Source organism: Hyperoodon ampullatus (genome assembly GCF_949752795.1).
Source record: "Hyperoodon ampullatus genome assembly, chromosome: 14".
Classification (NCBI taxonomy): Eukaryota; Metazoa; Chordata; class Mammalia; order Artiodactyla; family Ziphiidae; genus Hyperoodon; species Hyperoodon ampullatus.
The window spans coordinates 66677405-66694142 of NC_136927.1; the positions used below are offsets into that span (position 1 = coordinate 66677405).

Below are 16738 nucleotides of genomic sequence, written 5' to 3' on the forward strand. Positions count from 1 at the left end.
TAGGTTTACACCGCTGTTACTTCTGAGCCGGGCGCAGATCGGTATCCCCACCAGGCTGGACTGATCTAGGAGGCTATGGGGCCCCTCATTGTGAGGGCAGTCCCTGGTCCTTGGCTGAGACAGCTCACAGCCACCTGAGGCAGGTTTGAGCCTCCCAGACCATTGGCATGGGAAGATGGGGCTTGATATCTCCATTTCACACGTGGGCAAACTGAGGCTCAGATGATGATCACAGTAATCAGCTTACCCAGAGCCTGGCTTGATGCTGACTGATTTACACACTTTGCCCGCAAGGGAGATTTTGTGAATATTATCTCCTTTTTACAGTAAGACCCAGAGAGGATAGGGTACTTGCCCAAGGTCACACAGCAAATCCTTATCAGAGACTGGAACTGAGCTGCTTTAGTTTTGTTTTTTTGTTTTTTTTTCTGGGGTACGCGGGCCTCTCACTGTTGTGGCCTCTCCCCTTGAGGAGCACAGGCTCTGGACGCACGGGCTCAGTGGCCATGGCTCACGGGCCCAAGCCGCTCCACGGCATGTGGGATCTTCCCGGACCGGGGCACGAACCCATGTCCCCTGCATCGTCAGGCGGACTCTCAACCACTGCGCCACCAGGGAAGCCCGCTGCTTTAGTTTTTAAAAACATTTTGGAGAGTGGGGAGGAGTACCACAGAGTTGCAGATTTAATTGTTTTTCTTTTTTTAGCCAAATCAAGATACTAACAGCTCATGCACGCTGAGCACCTACTATGTGCCAGGCCCTGTGCCGGTATTTTACATCCTCAGAGGGAGGCATGAGTATCCCCTTCCTGCAGATGAGGACCAAGGTCCTGCAGGGCCAAGGTAATGCAGCCTGCAAGTGGTGAGCTGGGCTGACGCCAGGATGCTCTGATTCTGGTGCTCAGCCTCTGAGGTACCTCTCAAGCTGGGGCCAGGCTGAAGGTGGACCTTGGATCCTTAGTGAGATTGCAGTGCACCTCCATCCCTGCCCTTGTGAAATAAAACCCCCAAACTGGACTGTGAGCCCAAACTCACACATGGGCTGATGTTAGGCAGGTGATGTTAGTCAGAAGTCTGGGTGGTGTCAGCAGAGCTGAACCCTCACCCTTGCTTCTGGGGCCCTGCTTGGTTGGCCCCTGGGCACATGCTCCTGCCGGCCTTCCACTGCGAGCGGGTGGCTGGGGCCTTCCCAGAGGCCAGCCAGCTTGCACACTCGGGCTTTGTCAACCTGCCTCATTTTGTAGTCTCTGACCTAGACCTCGGCCCAGTCCTGCTGCCTCCTCCTCCATCTTCCCCTGGTTTCCCTGAGGGTCTCTGAGCCTCTGAGAGGCCTGGGAAAGGTGCAGGGGTCCAGGAGGCCTGCTGTGTCTGGCTGTGGGCACACAGGGGCCCTGGTTCTCACCCTTGCTCTGCTGTTGATTTGCTGTGTGGCTTTGGGCCTTATTTTCCCCCTTGGTGAAATGAAGACTTGGGACTGGAAGATCTCAGCTCTTCCCTGTGATTTGAGTCCTTGCTGTGTAGCCTTGGGAAGTCTCTGCCCTGCTCTGTGCCTCAGTTTCCCCAACTCTACAAAGAAAGTGCTGGGTTACTCCAGCCTGGTTGCTGTGTGTCCTTGGGCTGGTCCCTAGACATCTCTGAGCCATAGTTTCATCATCTGGGGGGCTGAGGCCTGCCTTCCTTCTTAGCAGGGTGGCCTTGAGGGTCAAATGGGACAGACAAGTGTGGATCCCCCACCCCATGTGGGTGCACACAGAGAGGTAGATGGAGGGCCTGGGCACCTTTAGGCTCTTTCCTTGAGGCGGGCCTCGCCCTCTTACTCCAGGGCCCTCCCTCTCCCGCAGAGACCCCCATGTGAGCTTGTGCCCCTGCCTGAGCATGCGTGCGGTGATCTCACAGCCAAGTCAGACCGCACAGCCCCAGTCTCTCTCTCTTCGCCTCACTCCATCCAGAAGGGACCCACACTCTCTGGTTGAGCCTCGGCCCACCTGGCTGGGCCCCTGGCTCTGGGATGCTCACCTGTACTCACCTGTTCTCAGAGAGCTCCCCCAGCCCCACTCTCTCCCGGCCTCAACTTCTCCATCTTCAAAATGGGCTGAAGAATATGGGTCAGAGGCAGCTCAGAAAAACCAGGAGCCAGGGATCCAGGTTCAAGTCCAGACTGTGGCTGTGGGCAAGGCCTTTCTCTCTTTGTGTCCCGGTGATGGGGAGTGGGGGAGCACATCCTGCTTGCTGTGTGTCTCCTCAGGGTTGTGATGAAATCAAAGGCAGCCTTGGATTGAGAAGCTCAGCAGGGTATCAAGCCCCGCTGCACCCTGTAGGGCAGGCTTCCTTCTCATCTGGGAGTTAGGAACCTGGGCCTGGCAGCGTGACGTGGCCTTGAGCAGAGGCCTTTGCTTCTCTAGCCTCAGTCTTCCCATCTGCACAGTGGGAATGGGAGGGGGCTGGACCCTATTTCCCAGGCAGCCCTTCCCATTGGCCTCTCCTCCCTCCCCATGGACCCTCTCCCTGTCCCCTTTGATTGCTTTGGATGCGAGGCCCCGGTGGCTGCCCCGCCTTGTCCCCCCTCCCCCGTCCCCAGCACCGCCCGGCGCTCAGCTCTCTCCCTGCTCTTTCTGCCTCTCTCTCTCTCACCACCCCCATTTCTGCCTCTTCTTTCCTGTTGGGCTCTCGCTTTCTCCTCCCTCCTCTGTGTCTCTGGACCCCCGCTCCAGCCAGACCTGGTTCACATTCAGATGGCTGCAAAGGTATTTCTGCCCCTTCCCCACTCCCACCCAGACCCAGGGGACCCTCCCTGCCGGGGGCTCTTCCTGCCCATCCCCCTGTCCCCATCACCTCCTCCTCCTCCTCCTCATGGGGCAATTAGTGTAGAAGGGCCCTGGGTACTGGGGTTCTGCCACCTCAGCTCCCTCTGACACGACTCGCTGTGTGACTTTGGGCAAGTCCCAGCCCCCTCTGGCCTCAGTTTCCCCCATAGATGGGTAGGCTGCAGGAGGAGGCCTGTAGTTTTCAGTCAAGGAGCCCTGTGGGTGTGACCCATGATCTGTGACAAAGGCAAGCATTGCTCTAGTTTGCAGGGTTGGCGCCTGGATTGTCACCAAGTCCCCAAAGAGCCACCCCTTGCCTCCACTCAGGTCTTACCAGCTCCCAGGCTTGGGCTTCCAAATCTCAGGACTTGGGGAGGCTTTGAAGGTCTGATTTGACGTCCATCTCAGGAGGAATCTTCTCCTGTTACAACTTGCTTGCTCCCCAGGGACAGGGAACTCCCTCCCTCAATCCCAAGGCGGCTCTTGGCATCTTGAGACTGCTTGGTCTATCTGAAGGAAAGCAGATCACTTCCTGTGAATTCGGGCCTTGTCATCTGAGTCAGCTTTGGCCAAGAGGCATGTGGGGTAGGGAGGGGAAGAGTCCCGGGCCACCTCGGCCTGGCAGCTGTGAGAGACCTGATCTCACTGTTCCCTGCACCTCACTCAGCCTCAAGAGCCCCCAGCACAGCACCTATAAAGATTGCAGGCATCGGGGTCCATTGCTGATGGTTCCCTTCTCCTTTGCTCCCTCCCTCTCCCCATGCTCAGAGAGGGAGACTGGTGGCTGGCCCACTCACTCAGCACAGGACAGACGGGCTATATCCCCAGCAACTACGTCGCACCCTCCGACTCCATCCAGGCCGAGGAGTGAGTATTGACTCTGGCCTCCTGCTTGCTTACCATCGCTGCCAGTTCAGAGCTTCTCTCCTGGGCTAGAGTGGGAGGTCTGGCTGCCCAGGGCCCCAGCCACATCCCAGGAAGAGGCACTGTGGGTGGGCGGAAGCTGGACCACCAGCACCACCCTCCTCCCTCCTGCCCCAGGTGGTACTTTGGCAAGATCACCAGACGGGAGTCAGAGCGGTTACTGCTCAATGCGGAGAACCCAAGAGGGACCTTCCTAGTGCGAGAAAGCGAGACCACGAAAGGTATGAGTGCTTCTGCTGACCAGTGGGAACTGAGCCTTTTGTGGGTTATTTGAGCTGGGTACTGTGGAATGAATAGGAGTTTGGCATATGGCGTGGGGTGGGAAGAGCCCTCTAGCTAGAGAAAAAGACAGGATCAAAGGCAGGGAGGTCCATTTGAGGAACACTGAGTCACTCTGGGTTGACCAGAGATGCAGCAAAAGATGATGCAACAGGTGCAGCAAAAGAGGCCAGCCTCTCTGGACTCTGGTTCCTCAGGTGAGGAATGGGCACAGGTTGTCAGGGAGTCTGAGGGTCACAGAGCAAAAGGCTGTTCCCAGGGAGGGTGCTGATGCAATGGGCCCCTCTCCTTCCCCTTCTCCAGGGGCCTCAGGGGCTAGACTGGGTGCTGGGACCTGGCTTTGCCCTTCCGCCAACAGTCCTGGCCTCTCTTCCTCTCCTGTCCCTCCCCCCACAACCAGAGAATCATCACCCCTTTCTCTCCAGCCCCTCCGCACGTGGTTTGCAGACTCTCCATCACCATAGCTACGAAGCTCCTGCTTCCTGTGGGTCTGGGGCTCAGTGGGAGATGGGAAAGCAGAGCATCCGTGTCATGTGTGTGCATTTATGAGAGGTCATGTGACTGCATGCCGTGTGTGGGTCCGGGCATGTGTGTGCACACGTGGGGGTGGAATTGTCTGTGGGTTGCTGTGTGGGAGTGAATTTTTATGGGTTTGTCCTTGTGCCCAAGGGCCTACGGAGTGTGGACCTGTGTGATCATGCAGCCACTGGACACAGGCATGCCCGCGTGTGTGCACGTGTGGTCAGGGCTTGGCCTTAGACTCAGGCCTGTGGCTTCTACACGCACGTGGCCTGGCCATCTGTAGGAAGTCATGGTTGTCCAATGCAGGCTTTAGAGACCCAGGTATGGGTTCAAGTCCCAGCTCTGTGCCTGACTTGCTGGGTGACCTGAGGCTAGCTGCTTTCCCTCTCTGGGCCTCATTTTCCCTTCTTTACACTGGAGATTATAACCCCCACCTGAGGATTGTCCAGAGGTTTTGTGGGCTGTGGGGACTGGGCTTCTAGTATGATGCCTGTGTGCTGCTTCCCGAGAAAGGCTTTCTCTGGCCACTGGAGCCTCCTCCCCTACCCCTGGGGCTCAGCCTTGTTCCCTGATGCCACCCCAGGCATCTTCTAGGCTCAGGTTAACAGGCCTAGCCAGGCCTGTTGGGCAGAAAGAAACTTTTCCAGCCCAGAGCTCTTCCAGGCTCAAGGGAAACAGGGAGGGGGCCAGCGGGATTGGCCCAGCTTAGCTTTGGCAGCCTTCAGGCCACACCCGGTACGTGGTCTTCTGCCCAGGATCGCCCCAGCTTCAGCCAACCACTGGCTGCTGCCTGAGCCTGGAGTCTTCAGGAAGAGGCAGGGCCTGGACAGTGTGCCCGTGGGCAGACCCACAGAGGGAAGGCAGTTAGGCCAGGGACACGCAGCCACTTGGGACCATTCCTGTTAGGCTCCCTGCCAACATTTATCGAGCACCTACTGCGTGCCAGGCCCTCTTTTTTTTTTTTTTTTTAAATATTTATTTGTTTATTTGGTTGTGCCGGGTCTTAATTGCAGCATGCATGTGGGATCTAGTTCCCTGACCAGGGATTGAACCCAGGCCCCCTGCATTGGGAGCGCAGAGTCTTATCCACTGCGCCACCAGGGAAGTCCCCAGGCCCTCTTATATGTAGTCTCATTGAATCTCCCCAGCAGCTCGGGAAGTAGCCCCATTGTGCAGCGGAGGAAACCGAGGCCCAGAGAGGGCTAGCCACTTGCTCAGGTCACACAGTTGGGATGCACACCCGGGCTTCAGAGGTCTTGCTAGGGCCAGGCGCTCATGGAAAGGCTCTCCGGTCAGGTGCCCCTTTGTCATTTGGCTCTGCCCCAGTGGCCGCCCCAGAACTGGGTCTCTGCCCGTGCCTCCCTTCCGTCCCGTGTTGGGTAGGTGTGCTCCGTGCCGTGGCCCCTGGGTGGGCCGGCATGGTGGTCACGGCTCCTCTTCGGCCTGCCCTGCAGGCGCCTACTGCCTCTCAGTGTCTGACTTCGACAACGCCAAGGGCCTCAACGTGAAGCACTACAAGATCCGCAAGCTGGACAGCGGCGGCTTCTACATCACCTCCCGCACCCAGTTCAACAGCCTGCAGCAGCTCGTGGCCTACTACTCCAGTGAGTGCCGGGCAGGCCTCCCGGGCGGCCAGCTGGGCACAGGGGAGAGTGGCCCTCGGAGAGCATGGGGGGGTCTCCGCCTATCCTATGAGCTGCAGACCCTGAGGAGGGGGGCTTTGGGGCCAAGAAGGGCCAGGACTTCTGTCGCCCTGAGGATGCGGGCTCCCGTTCCCCACCCCCCTCCCTTTCTCCTTTCTCCCTCCTCCCCCCCACCCCCTCTTTTTTCCTTCTCTCCTCCCTGTGCCCTCTCTTCCCTGTTTCCCCTCTTCCCTCCCCCCACCCCAACCTGCCCCTCTATCCTCTCTCCTCCTCCGCAGCTGCCTGGTGAGGAGGGGGCTGCCTGGAGGGGTGAGCTGGGAAGGAGGGGGCATAGGCCGGTGTCATTTGTCCCTGCAGCCTTAGGACCGGTTAGAACTGGTTACCGGGAGACAAGGAGGGGGCGGCTCTATCGATTGGCTTGTAGCAGAGAGCGACTGGATTGTAGCAGAGAGCGGGAGAGAGATCGCAGGCGGGGAGCTCACGTGCGCAGGTCGTGGGAGCGGGCCAGGACGAGTGTGCAGGAGTGTGGCCGATCCATCTGGATGTTCAGGGCTGCCCGGCTGGACTGAGGCGTCATGGCCTGGGTGCTCCCATGTGGACAGCTCTCTGTGGGTGTCTGTGGGCCTGTGGCCTGTGGCCGTGGCCTGGGCGTGCACGTGTGGCCTTTCCTGAGAGCGCACGCTCCTCCTCCTCTGTTGGCCTCCCGACTCCCTCTAGGATCTGCCACCGCGCTCTGTCCCCTTGGCCTCCACTGTAGGGTTCATTCTGAACCCCGTTCCCCCACATCAAAACCCTCCAGGGGTTACCTTGGAATTTTAGGATAAAGACCCCCATGTGGCCTCTGAGGCCTTGGGTGGTCTAAACCTGGCTGGCCTCCCTGCCTTACCTGGGGCCCTCCTTCCCCCAGTCACTCTCCAGCAGCCCCCTGGCCTCCTTTCAGTTCCTCCAACCCAGGGGCTTATTTCTCCCTCAGGGCCTTTGCACATGCATGAGGCAGGGTACCCTCCGCCTGGAGGGCTATTTTCCCGAGTCAACCACTCACCCTCCTGCGGAGCCAAGCTCAGGTGCCGCTTCCTCTGGGAAGCCTTCCAGGATGCCACCCAGCCCACCTGCTATTGCATGCACAGCTCTCCTCTGTCACACTCGTGGTCGTGGGAGGTGATTAAGGGATGTTGGGTGTCATCCTGGACTATGCAGTCCCTGAGGGCAGGGTTCCACTGGGTCCCCGGCACCTGCCTAGGTAGCCCCCGCTTAAAGTCTGATGAATGAATGAATGACTCAGGGAGCAGATGCATGAGGCGGTGTGGGCCTGTGTCGGGGCCGGTTGTGTACACACAGGTATGGATGCCTGGCCTTGGGGGTGTCCTGTGCCTCCCCGAAGCCTGTGTGCATACAGTGTGTAAGTCTACACACACACACACCGCGGGACACGGAGACCCCAGCACGGACACCGGGCCTGAGCTCCACCTCCCTGCCTCTGTCTTCAGAACACGCTGACGGCCTGTGCCACCGCCTCACCACTGTGTGCCCCACGTCCAAGCCACAGACTCAGGGCCTGGCCAAGGACGCCTGGGAGATCCCCCGGGAGTCGCTGCGGCTGGAGGTCAAGCTGGGCCAGGGCTGCTTCGGAGAGGTGTGGATGGGTAAGGCCTTGCCCCGGCCCCGCACACCCCGCCATGTGCCCACCTGCGAACCAGGCAGATGTCTGTCCAAAGTGGCAGCTCAAGGCCCCATGAGTCCCCCAGCCTTTGCCTCCACGAGTCCCATCACCTCTGCTGAACAGTAGGCCCTACTTTCAACATGGAGCTCCCCCAGTGGTGGCTGACAGCAAGTTGGGGTATAGACCACCACACCTCCGCACACCGTGGTACCTGTTTACCCAGAACTGCTCAGGGCTGGGCATCGTGACTCCCCAGTGATGTGCCATGTGGCCTGGGCTGGGTGGCTTCACTCTGGAGGGCTATTTTCCCGAGTCAACCACTCACCCTCCTGCGGATCCAAGCTCAGGTGCCGCTTCCTCTGGGACGCCTTCCAGGATGCCACCCAGCCCACCTGCTGTTGCATGCACAGCTCTCCTCTGTCACTCGTGGACAGAGCCTCGATCTTCCCAACTGTAAAATGGGGCTGGTGATAATAGGACCCCCTGGTGGGGTTGAGAGAGCGCTGGCCCCGTGTGGGTCCACACGTTAGCTTCAGCTGTGGGAAGAGAAGCCCCCCGCTCACAGAAGGAATACAGGGTCTGGCGTGTTCCAGGCCTGTTGATGATCTCCTGTCTAACCCTGGAGCGACGGCCAAACCGTCCTTGAAAACAAATGCCGCGCAGCCCTGACAAAACCCAGGCCCCCTTCTGCTTTGGTTTCTGCTGACACAGGAGTGGCGGAGGCAGCGGTGAGGCAGACCTGGCTGTCGTGAGCCTGCGTGTCCAGCGAGGTGGGGGTGTGTGTGGGGGGTGCATGGCCGTGTGCTGTTTTCAAGGTGGTTTCATCTGAGCCTCAGTATTCACTTGGCGTCACTGCCACCAGTTCCCTCCCTTCAGAGGAAGAGACGATGGAGGAGAGCAGAGGGGGTTCCTGGGTGGCAGCACTGCAGGGACAGAGGCCTGCAGGCTGGAGGTCAGGCCAAGCCAGGAAAGGGGAGGCTTTGAGCTGGGGAGAGGGGAGGGGGATGAGAAGCCAGCTCCCAGGCACAGGCCCTAAAAGAGGATAAGAGCAAAACCTGAAAAATCCATGGCGTCAGCCATTCCGGTGGCTGCAAAACTCATTCCTGGCTTGGGCGTGCAGTGAACAGTCAGTGGGGGAGGCTCCCGTTCCTCCCTGGATGATCCAGGTAGACTCACGAAGTGCCTGGTACGCATGCTCAGAGGGCGTGTGCTGGGAAGGCCACAGACAGGGGCCCGAGCCCCAACTCGCACTGGAGGCCCAGAGATGGGCAGGAATGGGTCCAAAGCGCCTCAGGCCCGGCTGGGACAAAACTCAGATTAAACACACTGGTTTAGAACACAGCTTCCCCTGAGGCCTCACAATTTAAAAACCAGATAATAATAAAATGACAGCTGCAGCTATTATTAACTCTGTCCTCACAGTGGGCTTGGCCCAGTGGCTAAAATCTCATTTAATCCTCAAACAGCCCACAGGTGGATACTATAGCATCCCCATTTTCCGGATGAGAAAATTGAGGCTCAGAGAGGGGAACTGACTCACCTATGGTCTCACTGGTGGGAGGAGGCAGAGGTGGGAGCCAAACTCCTGCCAGACTGACCTCCGAGCCCTTCTACTTAGTGTGATGCCTTGCTGTTTGGGGAGTGTGGCTTGAGACAAGCTCTTGTGCTGGTGGCCTTGTTCTGTGGCCGGCTCTGCCTAGCCCCCCGCCCCCACGAGTACATGCTCCATCTGCTAACACCTGGGCCACCCAGAAGGAACATGACTACCCAGGAGGGGGCGGTTGAGTTGGAACCATGGTCCCCCAACTCTCAGATGAGTGTGCTGCTTTGGGGGACATTTCTAATAATCAGCGTCCGAACAACAGCTCTTGTTTCTGGAGCGTGCCCTGTGTGAGGAGCGTCCTGCCCATTTGCAGATGGGGACACTGAGGTCCAGAAAGGGGCTGGGCCTTGGCTGGGCTTGTCACGTGGCCTGGGAGGCCAGAGCTGAAATTGGTACCCAGGCAGGCAGATCCTGGTCCCTGTGGGGTGGGAATGGGGGTCCTCCCCTGAGGCAGCCTGCACCCCTTTCCACGCAGGGACCTGGAATGGCACCACCAGGGTGGCCATCAAAACTCTGAAGCCCGGCACGATGTCTCCGGAGGCCTTCCTTCAGGAGGCCCAGGTCATGAAGAAACTGAGGCATGAGAAGCTGGTGCAGCTGTATGCGGTGGTGTCTGAGGAGCCCATCTACATCGTCACGGAGTACATGAGCAAGGGTGAGGCCTGCGTGATGGCGCGGACACATGGGTGGCCCCTGTCTGGGGTCCTCCCAAAAGGGCAGGTGGGATGTGCTTCACCTCCCACCACATCTAGAGCATATGCCTTTAAAGGTGGAATGAATGGGAAGAATCAGCTTCCCACGTCAATGGAAAGTTAAACCAAAGGTTGCCTTTCTCCGTTCATTTTGTTTTTAATGATTTCCCACAATGCATCTATGTCCCCCCGTTTGCTGGTTCTGTAAAGCCATTTGCCATTCTGGGGCTGGAAGGAGAACTCCCTGAATCCTCCAAGCTGAGCCACATCTGGGTCAAGTTCCTGGCTTGACTTTTACTTAGTTTTGAAATTAATTATTTTTCAAAATTCCACTTTTTGGAGGTATAATTTACATGTGATAAAATACACCCATTTTAAGTGTCCAGTTTGGTGAGTTTTAACAAATGGGTATGCTGTGTATCTCTTACCACAATCGAGATATAGATCGCCATCACCCCAGAAAGCACCCTTGTACCCCTTTGCAGATAGTAGTCTCCAGCCCCAAACCCACACGGCCGCTGATGTGCTTTCTGTCTTCATAGAGTTGTTTCTTCTAGAATTTCGTATAGGTAAATCTTTTACATCCGAGGGTTTTCCTTCTTGTTGTGTGTATCAGTAGTTTGTTCCTTTTTGTTGCTGAGTAGTATTCCGTAGTATAGCTGTACCACAGTTCTGTTTGCCTAGAGGTGGACATTTGGTTGTTTCCCATCCTGCTTGCCTTTTGAGTGACAAACACAGACTTTATTCAGAGATGGGTTTGCACAAAATCTGCTGTGTGGTTAAAGTGAGGCCAGCCTGCCCCGGTGGACAAGATCTGGAAATCACTGCTTCCTGGCTCAGGGAGGACAGGGCCGGGGCTAGAGCTGCTTTCTCTCTCTCCAGGGAGTTTGCTGGACTTTCTCAAGGGGGAGACGGGCAAGTACCTGCGGCTGCCTCAGCTGGTGGACATGGCTGCTCAGGTGAGTCAGCCCCTCCCCGCTCCCACACCTGACCTCGAGCTCTCTGACCCACCTGGCTCAGCCATGTCTGGCCTCTTGAGTGCCCCCTCCAAGGAACTTGTCTTGATTGCCCCACACTCACTGATCTCATCCCATGTATTACTGGGACCACTTACAGGTGCTGTGAGTGGTGGTTCGGGCAGAGGAAAGAGCCCTTCCCTGGGCATCAGGAGTCACTGACTTGCTATGGGACCTCAGACCTCAGTTTTCTTCTCTGTCAACGTCAGTCACTCATCAAACATGTATTAGTACTTGCTTGCTGTAGGCAGTGCTCAACAACTACTTTTTAATTTAATCCTTAATACAATCAGGTGGTAGAGATGGCTACTATTCCATTTGACAGATGAGAAAACTGAGGCTCAGGGAGGGGACTTGGGACAACAGGCAGGACCTGACACTCATCTGTGTCTCTGGGAGCATCTGGGGCCTCTTTTGCATGGTCACCCCACTTCCCTGGCTGCATCTTGTCTCGTGCCTCCCCTTTGTCCTTTGCCCTATGCTACCTCTTTCTGCTGGGCACTGGTCATGCTTTTTGTGCCAACAGTATTTATTGTAAATTGACTTCATTGCCTGAGGAACTGGGAAGGGTGGGGCATTCCTGGGGATAACACCACCCCTGGGCATGTGCCGTGTGATCTGGGAAGGGCAAGGGGTGGCCCCTGAACCAGGCTCCTGGGTTCTGCCTACAGATCGCTTCAGGCATGGCGTACGTGGAGCGGATGAACTATGTCCACCGAGACCTCCGTGCTGCCAACATCCTGGTTGGAGAGAGCCTCGTGTGCAAAGTGGCTGACTTTGGGCTGGCTCGGCTCATTGAAGACAATGAGTACACAGCCCGGCAAGGTAGGCAGGCTCCCGGCAGATGCCGTGTGGCCGTGGGGAGTCACACCCCTTCTCTGAGCCTCAGTTTCCTCCTCTGTCAAGTGGGGCTAGGAATGGTGCCTATCTGGCAGAGCGGTCATGATGTTCTCCTGAGCTCCCCCGACCCTTCTTGGTCCTGCAGGTGCCAAATTCCCCATCAAGTGGACGGCTCCAGAAGCTGCCCTCTATGGCCGGTTCACCATCAAGTCAGATGTGTGGTCCTTTGGGATCCTGCTGACAGAGCTCACGACAAAGGGACGAGTGCCCTACCCCGGTAAGAGGGCTCCCCACAGCCCATCTTTGGTCTTTCTGCCCCTGCCCTGGTGACCCCTCTGCTCAGGTGACCTTGGGCAAGTCAAACCCCGTCCAGGGCCTTCCCCACCTGTATAACAAAGAGGTTGACCATCTGATCTTAGGCTCTGTCAGGGCTCCCAGCCTTGGGGAGGGCCTTACCCACAGTCACAGCCACCCTCTCCTAGGCAGGAAGCCCTCCTTGTTGTCCCCATCAACTCCCCTCTGCCCGACTTTCCTCAGTGGAGCCAGCCTACTCATGCTTCCCTCTGCCCACAGGGATGGTGAACCGCGAGGTGCTGGACCAGGTGGAGAGGGGCTACCGGATGCCCTGCCCGCCCGAGTGTCCCGAGTCTCTGCATGACCTCATGTGCCAGTGCTGGCGGAAGGACCCAGAGGAACGGCCCACCTTCGAGTACCTGCAGGCCTTCCTGGAGGACTACTTCACATCCACCGAGCCCCAGTACCAGCCCGGAGAGAACCTATAGGGCGTGGGCTACAGGGCCAGACTGCCTTCTTGGCTTGGATCTTGAGCTGGGTGGCCCCTGACGTGGGGTCTTGCCTGCCTCTGCCTGCCCGCCCCCCGTTGATCCTCTCTGTGGGGCTGAATTGCCAGTGACGAGGCCCCTCCCTCTTTTGTGGCATGGAAGGGCTTGGGGCCTGGGGCTGCCCTGGGGGCGGGGTCCAAGACTGGCGCAGTGACTGTGCCCCAGCCCCTGGCCAGCCGCACGCCTCCTCCCTGCGTTCCCTCCTGGAGCTCCGCGCGTCTCAGCAGGAGGAACTGGGAAGAAGGGCTGGGCTGAGAGCACCCTTTTCTTAGCCTCAACCTACTGCACGCACTGGCCCTTTCCCACTTCCACGCCACCCCAGGTCTGTCTGCAGAGCTAGCCAAAGAGCCTTTCCAAAGAGGAGTGATGGGCCACTGGCCCTCGGCCTGCCTGCCACCCTGCCCCTTGCCATCCATTTCTGAAACGCCTGTTGGTGGAGGCTGCTGGGTCCAGCCCCCTCTGCTGTGGCTCCCAGGCTGGTGAAGCCTAGCTTGACTTGATGCTGGTGGGTGGGGTGGACACCTCCCTCAAACCCTGCCCTTCTTAGACCTGAGGGATCCTTAGAGATCTTCAATTCCTTGTCCCCATACTACCCATGGGGAAACTGAGTCCAGAGAGGGGAGGTGACTTGCCCAAGGCCACAGAGCAGTTCAGGGTTGAGGTGGGATTGGAACCTGGTGCTCCCTCTGTCTTCCTCAGGAACCAACAAGATTGTCCTTGGAGGCACTGTGGACAGACTGGGGCAGCCCAGGGGACAAGGGGCCTGAGGACGGGTTAGAGATAGCAGAGAGAGTCCTGCTGCCACTGTTTGCTCAGTGGGCTATTGTGGGGGGAGAGAGTGGAGGTAGATGTGGGGCTGAGCTAGAAGTGAAAGGTACAAGGGTAGGGAGGCAGGTTTCAATCAGAAGGTGGGAGGTATTTGACCTTTGGAGCTAGCCAATCGTGAAAGGAAGTGAGCTCACCGGCTCTGGAGGCAATCAAGCAGAAATAGAAGATCCAAATGATTGGGAGGCCCTGGCCTCAGGAAGGAACCCCAGGTCCTCCTTTCCCCAGTTTGTCCTGTGTCATTTCAATGCCTGGCCCCTGCTTTTCTCCCCAAGTTGGCACCCTTAACTCACGAGTACGGAAAGGAGTGCCTAGACTGGGGTGAGGAGAGAGGACTGGGGTGTCTATTGCCACACACCAGGACTGGCTGTGTGCCCTCGGGAAGCCCCTGCTTCCTTCTCTGGGCTGCAGTGTCTGCCTCCATTTGTGGCCATGGCCTCTGCAACTGCTCCACTCCCGTCCAGACCCTGTGGCCTGGCATCACGTGGTGAGCTCAGCCCATGGCATCAGGAGACCGTGTTTTGGCCCTTGGGCTATGTGGTGGCTTCTCCCTGGACCTCAGTGTGTCCTTCTTAAATGGGGCAGCCAACAGTTTGTAGGCATCTTGCCAAGGGCCCCTGGGTGTGTGTGTGTGTGTGTGCGTGCGCGTGTGCACATGTATGTTCCTCCGTGTGTGTTCATATTTAACATGTAAAAACGCCCCCTGCTCTGTCCCCCAGACCTGTTGTACATTTCACCCACAGCCCCTCATCATAGCAATAACATTCCCGCTGCCAGGGGTTCTCGAGCCAGCCAGGCCCTGCCAGTGGGGAGGGAGGCCAAGTGGTGCCTGCCTATGAAATTTCAACTTTTCCTTTCATACATGTTTATTACCCAAGTCTTCTCCTGTCCTGTCTCCGTCCCAGTCGAATCTGGACTCACTTACCCCAGCGCGCTCCCAAATCCCCTTCTGACTGCCCAGTGTCCTTTGTATAAGGTGTCCTAATACTGTCTTTTTTTTTTTTAAAAACAAACAGTGTTTTGTAGATTTCAGATGACTATGCAGAGGCCTAGGGGACCCCCGGCTCTGGGCAGGGCCTGGGGTTCCTGCGTTCCTCGGCCGAGGCCTGTGGGGGGAGGGGGGATTTGGAATTGGTTGTAAATACTTTGCATATTGTCTGATTAAACACAAACAGACCTCAGAGTTTGGTCAGCGGTTTCTTGAGTATCTATTGTGTGCTGGAGAGTGAGAGGGGGTGGGATGTGGGGACAGGCTGTGTCAGAGGGGTCTTTGTGCAGGCAGCATTGGTGGCTGGAGGGCTTGAGGCCAGAGAGGGACATAATCAGATTGGAGATCTCTGGAATGCGGCTGTGTGTGCACATCCATCCCTGAGTTTGGGGAGTGACTGTGCCTGGCAGAAACCTTGCTTGTGTCTGAGATGCACCAGGCGAAGCCCAGGGCTTGTGAGCAGGAAGTGTGAGCAGTTGAAGACTCTTTGCCCTGGGTGGATGGTGGCAGTTGACACTCTGGGGGCCCCGCAGGGCTGTCAGGCCCTTGTGGAGTTGTGGATGTCCTCACAGGGAGATGTGGCTGTGTATGCTGTGTGTTTCCCAGGAGTGCTGGGCTGGGTGGGTGTGGGGGTGGTGAGACTGGGTTAGCAAAAGCCCTGGGCACCCTGGAGAAAAATCCAAAGACCCTTCCTCTCCTCCCTTCTCGCCTCCACCAAGGCACACAATCTGGGAAGTTCATTTGCAACAGTCTATAGGAAGAAATTTATTTTATATCAGATCACACACCGATCCATGTAAGTTACCTCTGGTAGTAGTAACACTGTTTAATCTGTATAATTAAAGACAGATTTCAAAATCAGGATGTTTCTCTGTTCACTGTTATTTTCACAAGCCAAATACCACAATGTCCGGTCAGAATGGACACCTGGAGACCCCATGGGTGTACATGTGTCTTGGGAGCAGAGGTAGGAGCATGGGTGTGAGTGTGCGCTCGTGGGTGTGTGCCTTTGTGCTCACTGGGGTATGCGTGTGGCCCTGTTTGCTCATGGGTGTCTGTGTTGGTGTGTGGACACGTGTCCAGGTGGCCTGTGAGTCTGGATGCCCAGATGTGTGAACCGGTTTTTCCTGGCCCTGTGTGCAGAGATTTGTGTGTACTGCGGGGACACCACTCTAGGTGGTTCTGTCTGAATCTGTGGGCTCCCCCGGGGGCACGGGCCCCGATGTGTGTGGTGGGGCTCTGCTTGTCTGCTCGGGGCAGTGTGTGTGTCCGCGTGGATGATTGTGGGCTCAGGGCGTGCACGGGGCGCCGGCCGCTCCGACAGGGCCCACATGCACCGGGGGGCGCAAGGACACGTGCGAGCAGCCCAGCCCGGGGACGCGCCCCAGCCCCGGCGGGGACAAAGCGCTCGTCCGCGCTACCGCGGCGGGTCGGGAGTGCGCCTGCGCGGCGGCGAGCCGCGGGTCTAGCCGGGGAAGAAGCTCCGAGACCCCTTTATCTCCGTCTCTCGCCGGTCTCACCAAGTGGTTCAATGCGTGTGTCTCTCTCTGCCTCCTCCGTCTTTGTCTCTCTCTGTCTGTCTGTGCCTCTTCAGCTCTCTCTCTGGCTCTCTGGCCCTGGCTCTCGTCTTCACAATTTTTTGCGTTTCTTTCCTCTTCCCTAAACCCCCTCCCCCCGCACTAATTGGTCTTTCTCTGGGTGCTTCTGATTTTCTGTCTCCGTTTCTGTATGTGTCTGTTTCTCACTGTTGCTAGTTTCTCTTTTTCTCTGTGCCTCGTGGCCGTCTCTATTTCTCTAGTCTCTCTCTGTGTCTCTGTCTCAGATTTTATTTCCTTATCAATCTCTGTACGGCTCTGGTTCTCCTCCAGACCCTCTCACACCTCCGTGCCTTTGCCCAGGCTGTTTCCACGACTTAGAGTGCCCTTTCCTTCTTCCCTGCAACCTGGCAAACTCCTCTTCATCCTTCAAAACATCTCAAAGGCCACAGACCACCTCTGGGCGCTTTCCCTGACCCCCTGGAACTTGCAAGGGTGGTCACGGCCGTTCACACAGCTCCTCCCCTAAAATGAGAGCTTGAGGGGCTGGGGAAATTCTGGCTGAT

General features: G+C 57.5%; 1 protein-coding gene across 2 annotated transcripts in view; it reads left to right on the forward strand.

Annotated features, from left to right (window-relative positions):
- The window catches only part of SRC (SRC proto-oncogene, non-receptor tyrosine kinase), a gene marked incomplete at both ends in the record, with an annotated part of 33402 nt that extends 20638 nt beyond the window's left edge, over positions 1-12764 (forward strand). For both annotated transcript variants that reach the window (XM_079719563.1, XM_079719562.1), the window contains 9 exons: positions 3572-3670; positions 3845-3948; positions 5983-6132; positions 7659-7814; positions 9910-10089; positions 11009-11085; positions 11814-11967; positions 12128-12259; positions 12556-12764. In XM_079719563.1, coding sequence (XP_079575689.1) covers positions 3572-3670; positions 3845-3948; positions 5983-6132; positions 7659-7814; positions 9910-10089; positions 11009-11085; positions 11814-11967; positions 12128-12259; positions 12556-12764 — 1261 coding nt within the window. The remainder of the gene's footprint in view (positions 1-3571; positions 3671-3844; positions 3949-5982; positions 6133-7658; positions 7815-9909; positions 10090-11008; positions 11086-11813; positions 11968-12127; positions 12260-12555) is intronic.
- Between the last annotated feature and the right edge of the window lie 3974 nt (positions 12765-16738).